This window comes from Theobroma cacao, chromosome 1 (assembly GCF_000208745.1).
Source record: "Theobroma cacao cultivar B97-61/B2 chromosome 1, Criollo_cocoa_genome_V2, whole genome shotgun sequence".
Classification (NCBI taxonomy): Eukaryota; Viridiplantae; Streptophyta; class Magnoliopsida; order Malvales; family Malvaceae; genus Theobroma; species Theobroma cacao.
This window is the reverse complement of record NC_030850.1, coordinates 21,245,279-21,254,930: the sequence shown is the minus strand read 5'-3', so window position 1 is coordinate 21,254,930 and position 9,652 is coordinate 21,245,279. Positions and strand designations below refer to the sequence as shown.

The 9,652-nt window shown below is 33.2% G+C and overlaps 1 protein-coding gene across 1 annotated transcript; it reads left to right on the top strand.

Annotated features, from left to right (window-relative positions):
* Positions 1,810-2,303, top strand: LOC108661383. Its single transcript, XM_018117736.1, has 2 exons — positions 1,810-2,014; positions 2,131-2,303. The coding sequence occupies exons 1-2, from the start codon at positions 1,810-1,812 to the stop codon at positions 2,301-2,303; spliced, it is 378 nt and encodes a 125-aa protein (XP_017973225.1).

Here is a 9,652-nt window from a genome sequence, read left to right as displayed (position 1 = left end):
TTACTAACGATAAGTGCACTTGAGTGAGAAATCAACAATAAGTTTTTGGCGCCATTGCCGAGGAATTGATTTTTTTAATTCTTTTTGGTTAATATTAATACCAAGCATTCTTAATTTTAATCTAGAATTTTCTTTTTTAATTTTCAGGTACTTTTGGTCGTTGTATACGAAGAGCCCAAAATTTGGAAATTGTTCCTTTCAATTCAGAAATTGAGAAAACTTTTCATAGACTTCGGAGGAAAAATAAAAAAATTTCTGCTCCAAGTAAAATAATGGCTAATCAACAAGAGGAAGAGACCAAGCCTTTGAGGGATTATGCAGTTCCAAAACTACAAAATCTCCACTCTAGTATACGAAGACCTCCTATTCAAGCCAACAATTTTGAAATTAAGCCATCAATCATTTAGATGATTCAGACTGCTGTTCAATTTGAGGGTTTGCCTAATGATGATCCGAATGCTCATATTATAAATTTCCTAGAAATCTACGATACGTTCAAGGCTAATGGTGTTACTGATGATGCCATAAGATTAAGGCTTTTCCCTTTTTCAGTGAGAGATAAAGCAAAGAGTTGGTTAAATTCGCTTCTGGTTGGTTCCATTAATACTTGGGATGATTTGGCTCAAAAATTCTCAGCAAAATTCTTCCCACTTGCAAAGTCAGCAAAGATGCGGAATGATATCACTTCTTTCATGCAATTTGATTCTAAATCACTATATGAGGCTTGGGAAAGGTATAAGGATTTTATGAGAAGATGTCCTCACCATGGATTACTTAAGTGGCTGCAAGTTTAAACTTGTTATAATGGTTTGTTGGGACCTTTTAGAACTACTATTGATGCTGCCGCTAGAGGTGCACTTATGAGTAAATCCATTGATGAGGCTTATGATTTGCTCAAAGAGATAGCCTCTAATAATTATCAATGGGCATCTGAATGATTGGGTACAAGAAAAATTGCTGGAATTCATGAATTAGATATGTTGAACACTGTTTCTACACAATTGGCCTCTCTCACAAAAAAAAAAAGATAAACTGAGTGTTAATGCTGTTCAGAACTCCTTTATGACATGTGAATTTTGTAGGGAAGGACATTCCAATGATAATTGTCCCATCTATTCTGAGCCTTGTCAATTTATTGGAAATAGGCAACAGAACAATCCTTATTCTAACACTTATAATCCTAGTTGGAGGAATCATCTTAATTTTTCATGGAATAACAATCAAGGGTCTTCATCAGCGGCTAAGTCAAACTTTCCTCCTAGATTTCCATCTAGAGCCCTTATGCTAGAGAAAAAGCCTCCAATGGAGGATATGTTCATGCAATTCATGACAAACACTGATGCATTCATAAAAAAGATTGATGCCTCCATTCAAAATCAAGCAGCTTCAATTAGAAATCTTGAGATACAAACAGGCCAACTTGCCAGTGCTTTAAATTCTTGACCTCAAGGTACCTTACCAAGTGATATTGAACCCAATCCAAGAAGAGAAGGTCAGGAACATTGTAAGGCAATCCATCTTCATAATGGAAAAGAGGTAAGTAAAGAGGTAAGCAATAAGGATTTAAATTCAGAAATTTCAATTCAATATGATGAAAAAGATATTGAAAAAGATGCTAAAAAGAAAATTGTAGTTGAAAAATCTGTTGAAGATTCAAAAGAAAAATCACAATTAAAAACTGCTCCTACACCCCCACCACCTTTTCCTCAAAGATTTTAGAAAGAAAAACTTGACAAACAATTCCAAAAATTTATTGATGTGTTTAAAAAATTACATATTAATATTCCCTTTGCTAAAGCTCTGGAACAAATGCCAGGATATGTTAAATTTTTTAAAGACATCTTGCTTAAAAGGAGGAAATTAGGTGAGTTTGAAACGATTGCACTTACTAAAGAGTGCAGTGCCATTATTCAGAATAAGCTTCCACCAAAGCTTAAAGATCCAGGTAGTTTTACTATTCCACGTACTATTGGTGCTCTTTGTTTTGCTAAAGCTTTATGTGATTTGGGTGCGAGTATAAATTTGATGCCATTATCCATTTATAAAAGTTTAGGATTGGAAGAGATTAAACAACTTCTGTGACTTTACAACTTGCTGATAGATCCATCACCTATCCTTATGGTATTGTAGAAGATGTTTTTGTAAAAGTTGATAAGTTTATTTTTCTAGTAGATTTTATTATTCTTGATATGGAAAAAGATCGTGAAATACCGATCAGTCTTGGGAGACCAATCTTGAGAACTGCTCGAGCTTTAATTGATGTGGAAAAAGTTGAGCTTACTTTAAAGGTTGAAGACCAATAGGTAACATTTAATATTTTTCGAGCTTTGAAATTTTCCAATGAACATGATTAATGTTTCTCAATTAATGTGGTCGATGACATAACGAATAATGTGTTTATTGAAAATCATCAAGATCCACTAGAAACTTCTTTGAATTCTTCATGTGATATTATTGATGAAAAAGTTGTTGAATATGTTAACCATCTTGATGCCTATTCACGTCTTCCAAGATCCTAATTTGAATTTTTGGAATTATCAATAACAACTTTACCAATCAAACCTTCCATTGAAGAACCTCCTTCACTTGAGCTCCAACCATTGCCCAATCATTTAAGGTATGATTTTTTTGGGAAATTCTTCTACACTATCAGTAATTATTTCTTCTTCTCTTTCGAATGAACAGGAAAATAAACTCCTTCGAGTTTTAAGGAACTGCAAAAAAACAATTGGATGGACCATTACAGACATCAAAGGAATTAGTCCATCAATTTGCATGCAAAAAATTCTTTTAGAAGAAAATTACAAAGCAACAATTGAGCATCAGAGAAGGCTGAATCCAATCATGAAAAAGGTAGTAAAGAAAGAAATTATCAAATGGCTTGATGCACATATTATCTATCCTATTTCTGATAGTTCATGGGTAAGTTTAGTCCAATGTGTACCTAAAAAAGGAGGTATGACGGTAGTTTCTAATGAACATAATGAGCTCATTCCTATTAGAACTGTAACTGGATGGAAAGTATGTTGGACTATAGAAAATTAAACAAAGCCACTAAAAAAGATTACTTCCCATTACCTTTTATTGATCAAATGCTTGATAGATTAATAGGTAAGGATTTTTATTGCTTTTTGGATGGTTATTCTGGTTATAATCAAATCGCCATTACTCTTGAAGACCAAGGAAAAACCATATTTACTTGTCCTTATGGAACTTTTGCTTTTCGTATAATGCCTTTTGGACTTTGTAATGCTCCAGCTACTTTTCAGATATGTATGATGGTAATTTTTTTTTATATGGTTGAAAAGTTTTTGGAAGTATTTATGGATGATTTTTCAATTTTTTGGGATAATTTTGATGATTGTTTATTTAATCTTGCTAGAGTGCTTAAGCGATGTGAAGAAACTAATTTAGTTTTAAATTGGGAAAAATGTCACTTTATGGTGCAATAAGGCATAGTCTTAGGCCATTGAGTTTCTAGTAAAGGGTTAGAAGTAGATAAAGCAAAAATTGAAATCATTGAAAAACTTCCACCTCCCACCTCTGTTAAGGGCATTCGTAGTTTTTTAGGACATGCTGGATTTTATAGGAGATTTATTAGAGATTTTTCTAAAATTTCTAAACCATTGTGTAACTGTTCCTTATTGGAATCTTTCTTTTGAACTAATGTGTGATGCTAATGATTATGGAGTTGGTGCAATCTTGGGCCAACAAAAAATGAAAATTTTGCATCCTGGTTATTATGCTAGCAAAACATTGGATAAGGCTCAAGCAAATTACACCACAATTGAAAAAGAGTTGCTTGCTATAGTTTTTGCTTTCGATAAATTTCGCTCCTATCTTGTTGGTACTAAAGTTATTGTTTACACAGACCATGCATCTATTAGATATCTGATCGAGAAAAAAGATGTAAAACCATGCTTAATAAGATGGGTACTTTTGCTTCAAGAATTTGACTTGGAAATCCGAGATAGGAAAGGTACAGAAAATCAGGTGGCAGATCATTTATTGAGATTGGAGAATAATGAGCACATTGGGAATTCAACAGTGATCAATGAAACATTTCTTGATGAGCAATTGTTTCATATAGAGATGTAGAAAGATTTGCCATGGTATGCTGATAATGTGAATTATCTAGTGAGTAAACTGTTCCCTCCTGAATTTAATTATCAACAAAAGAAGAAATTCTTGCATGATGTCCAATACTACATGTGGGATAAGCCTTTTCCTTACAAGCACTGTGGAGATCAAATCATTAGAAAGTGTGCTCTTGAAGAAGAATTTGAAAATATTCTTTATCATTGCGATTCATTTGATTATGGAGAACATTATGGAGGAAAACGAACTGCTGCAAAGGTTCTACAATCAGGTTTTTACTGGCCTTCTCTTTTTAAGGATGCTCATAATTTTGTTGAAAGATGTGATAGATATCAAAGAATGGGCAATATATCTAAAAGACATGAGATGCCTTTAAACAACATCTTGGAAGTTGAAATTTTTTATTTTGGGGAATTGATTTTATGGGTCCATTCATTCCCCCCTTCAATAATGAATACAGCTTGGTTGTTGTTCATTATGTCTCTAAATAGGTTGAAGTTGTGGCATTGCCAAGAAACGACTCTAAGGTAGTGATAAACTTTCCAGACAAGAACATCTTCACATATTTTGGTACACCTAAAGCCATAATTAGTGATGAAAGGACTCACTTCTGTAATAAAAATTTTGAAGCAATCCTAGCTAAATATGAAGTCAAGCACAAAATAGCCACTACTTATCATCCTCAAACAAGTGGCCAGACTGAAGTGTCAAATCGAGAAATTAAAAGAATTTTGGAGAAAATTGTTTGTCTTTCTAGAAAAGATTGATCGAAAAAGTTGGATGATGTTTTGTGGGCATATAGAACTGCATATAAAACTCCAATTAGGATGTCTCCGTATAGATTGGTGTTTGGAAAAGCTTGTCATCTTCCAATTGAACTTGAACACAAGGCATATTGGGCAATTAAAAAGCTTAATTTTGATCTTCAAGCGGCCGAAGAAAAGCGTCTTTTGTAACTTAATGAGATGGGTGAATTTCGTCAAAATGCTTATAAGAGTACAAGAATCTACAAAGAAAAGACAACAATGGCACGACCAGAAAATCATAAACAGAAGTTTTGAACCTAGCCAATATGTTCTCCTATACAATTCTCGTTTGAAATTATTTCTTGGAAAATTAAAATCTCGTTGGTCTGGACCTTTTATTGTGATGAAAGTATATCCTCATGGAGCATTGGAAGTAGTTAATGATAAATCAACCTTCAAAGTAAATGGACAACGACTAAAGCATTATTGGAGAGGCGATTTTGATCATCAAAGGTCCTCAATCACACTTATCGACACAGTTTAAATCAAAGAAAGTCAAGCCAACGACTATAAATCAAGCGCTCCTTGAGAGGCAACCTAAGCATTCTAACTTTCTTTCTTTTATTTTCTTTTTACTTATTTTTATTTATTTCATTATTATTTATTAATGTTTTCTTTTTATTTTACAAGAACACATAAAAAAATATAATATAAAAAATTTAAGGGAGTGGGGTGGGGAAGCCATGGCCCAACGAAGAGTTGTAACACGGGTTGCGGTGCCCCTTAAGCGAGGCTGCGGCCTCATGGCTTAGATCAACGAGGGCCATGACACCCACCAATGGGAGGCCACAACTTTGTGTTTTGGGCTGCCAACCTTGGGTAGCCCCCCACAAAAAAAAAAAAGAAGGAGAAAGAAAGACAAGGGGTAAGCCATGGTTTCCCTAAGGAGAGGTCGCGACCTAGATATGGAACATGATGCGGGCTATGGCGCCCCTCAAGCGAGGCTGCAGCCTCTCGAATAAGAGTAACAAGGGCTGTGGCACCCCTTTTTGTGGGCTGCCTGCTTTGGGCAATCCATTACTAAAAAAAAAAAGTAGAAAAGAGAGAGAGGGCCCCCCCTTCATCCCTCCAACTCACCTACCCCTTCCCTGTGGTACAATTTTCTGCACTTCCACTCCTCTCTTTTCAACCATTCTTCCCGTCTTTCCTCTCCTCTTCCCTTTTCCATTATTTCCCTTTTATAGTTCTTTCTCCAGATCAAGTACCCACACTCATTATATTCTCCCTCATTGATTTTCAACACTGATGCACTAAATATCAAGTAAGTTTCAATATTTTTTTTAGTTTTTTCTCTCTCTTTCTTTTCGTTTCTTCTTTTATTTTTAATATTGATGACTTACCTCATATTATTTAAAATTTGTAATGAATATTGATGAATCTGGAGATAGTGTGCTTCATTATTTTATGGGTATGGTAGATTGTTTAGATTTAGGCTTTAAATTTCAAACATAAGTTGAAAGTGGAAAACATAGGTAAGTTTCTTGATTTTGAATTTTTTTGTGCCTAGTAGTATCAGAATATTTTAATTATAGGATTTTTACTTGATATTATGGGCATTATTTTATGATAAGAGAACATATGAGCCACTATTGTTGATAGTCTATTGTGTTTTGTTGGTACTTTTCTTTTCTTTTGGTTGAGAATTAATTGTAGGATATTCGAGAATGGCACCCAAAAGATCAAGACAAAATTCCAGTGGTTCGTATGATCATACTAGATTTGTGTCAGCTGATGCTATGACTAGACATGCAAGTTCTCTTGTAAACAAAATTGCAATACTTTGAGCAAGGATTGGATCAAGGGTTGATTACACACCTTGACCTTCAACCAATGATTGATGGCCGCCACTAGCAAAAATTTTGTGCTTCACCAACAGTTGCAAGTATCCCTCTGGTAAGAGAATTTTATGCTAATGCTGTAGAAGCTACTAATAATTTTGCTTTTGTGCGAGGAAAATTAGTTCCATTCTTGAGCCATGCCATCAATGAATTTTATGAAACTCTTGATATTGCAAACGATGGTTATGATCAATATGTGGTTGAGCATGAAAATTGGGATGATATCATTAATATACTCTGTGATGAGGGTGCTCAATGGTAATTTTTCAATAATGCACCAGTTTCATTCAAGAGGACTGTGATGAAACCAACTTCTAAGATATGGTTATATTTTGTGACTTCCAAATTACTTCGTACCACACATACTAATGATGTCACAAAAGATTGAGTCATCCTCATTTATTCAATCATGACTGGACGCACAATTGATATTGGTCGCATAATTTACAAAGCCATGACTCACACTACACAATCAAAGCATGAAGGCTTGTGGTTCCCTTCTCTTATTACAACTATGTGCAAACAAGCTGGTGTACATTAGGATGCTAGTGAGAAGTTGTTGCACCCTAAACTTCCAATTGATCTTAATCTCATCCTCAAACAATCTCAAACTTCTACTAGGGGTAGTTCTTCTTCTACACATCATCCTCCACCTCTTCGACCAAGACACCGACAATTGTCAATGACCTAGAGAATTGAGAACCTTGAGCACCTAGTTGAGAATCTTGGGTAACAATTTGAGCAACACATGACTTATCAAATCCAATGCAATTAACATATGGATCACATGTTTCGAGCTTATGGTGCTTTTATGGGAATAGATATGTCTACTCTTTCACCAACACCTAATCCTCCTAGGGGTACTAATGAGGCAAAGGACAATAAGGACAATGATGCAGAGGATAATGGTGATGAAGAGGCAGATTAAAGCTTACCCAGATTTATTCAACCATCAGGGGAGTATTCTTTGCCTTCCCTTTCTTTTTTCTAACATTGAGGACAATGTTTAGTTTAAGTTTGGGGGGGGGGTGAATTTATTTTTCTAGCAATGAACATTCTGTGAAAGTTTTAGATCTAATTTTATTTGCATGCTTATTTATAAATAATTTAGGATTAGTTGGTAAAAGAATTTAATTTTTGTTGAACCTTAGGAATCTAGAAATAAAGTTGTGCCAATTTTTTTCAATGATTTTTTTTATCCAATGATGATAACTAGTTGTCTTGAATTTTTTGCCTTTGGTGAATAAGGTTTTTGTTTGGATTCATGCCAAATATTTTGTTAAGTATCATTGTTAGAATGTGATTTCCATAATTTTAAGCACAATATCTTTTACTTTGAATTATTGTGAATATCTAGAGAATGTTTATATTGATGTAAATTTTAAACTATGTCATGAATTCTAGAATTTGCTTGATTTTCTATCAAGGTGCAATCTTAGGCAATACTTAGTTCGGGATATGATTTAGGCCATCTTTGGACCGTTTGAGCCTGAAAAGCCAACCGTGCTAAATTTTTATCCTTAGTTTACCCCTTTTGAGCCTAATTTCCTTTTTCTTTGTTTAACTATATAATATTGAGCTTAGCTTTAAAATTGATTCTCCAATTTTGCAACCCTCACTCCTAAACATGTATATTGTTTTAGGAAATATAAATTGAGCTAAATGTTGAAAAAGATGGAAAAGTGATGTTGATGTGAAAAAAAAAAAGAGAAAAGGTTCAAAATATGAAAAATAACCCCACTACCTACATTACAAAGAAAATAAGTTTAGGAGTGTGAAATTATGAAAAAAAAAAGTGTTGGATGAAAGAAAAGTTCAAATGTGGAAGAAAAAGTGTACTAGGAGAAGGAAAATAGAGCTCTATATATATAGGTTCTAGAATAATTATGTGCTTAGGGTGATTTGAACCACATTAATATCCTTTATCATACCTTGACCATAGCCATACATTACAAGCTTTATAAAGTCGTATTGATCCCTAACTTTGTATGGGTCTACATTAGTGGAGAGAGAGATGAAAAGTAAACCTATGGAAATCTAGTACTAATTTGAAATTTGTGTTGGCATAAACTCATTCGGATGTCATGATCTTCTTGATAAAAGATTTCACACACACACGGAAATCCATTCGAGAATGTGCTTGCATTAGAATTGAAACATGAATTTGAATGAGGCCGATATGTTTCCTTAGGTTAATGATTGATAGACATACTTTTGAGGAAATTATAAAGGAATCATTGAGTTGGTGCACTTAGGGATGTCCACGGGTAGGGTACCCGTTAATTTCGAGGTACTCGAACCCTAACCCTATTAAAAGTCAAATACCCTAACCCGATTAACTACTCGAATAATTTAAAAATTACTACCCTAACCCTAATACATTCACACTATCTTATAATTACCCTAACTCGTTTAAATACCCGATTAAATAAAAAAATTATTAAAATCTTTTTCATGGGTACCCAATTACCCAATTAACTTTTCTAATCTCATAACTTCCCTTTAGATTTATATGATATAAGTTTATATAAACAAAGATATATATACTGTAATTAATAATTTTATGAGTTATAATTTTTGCAATGTTAATATAAAATAAAAAGTAAATATATTTATATTTAAAGTACATATATATATATATACACACACGTAAACATAAAAAATATTTTAATATATAAAATAGTAATTATATTCCTTATAAATTAACACAATATTTAAACTATATGTATTAAAAGACATTACAAGTTAATTAATAATAATAGTTTCATGAATTAATTTAATTAATTATAAAGATTTGTTCTTAAATTCATGAAATTAAAAAAACATTTAGGTTCCAAAACTATTCTAATATCAAAAGCTTTCTTTAAGTATATATATTATAAGATTATATAAATAATGGTATATATATTA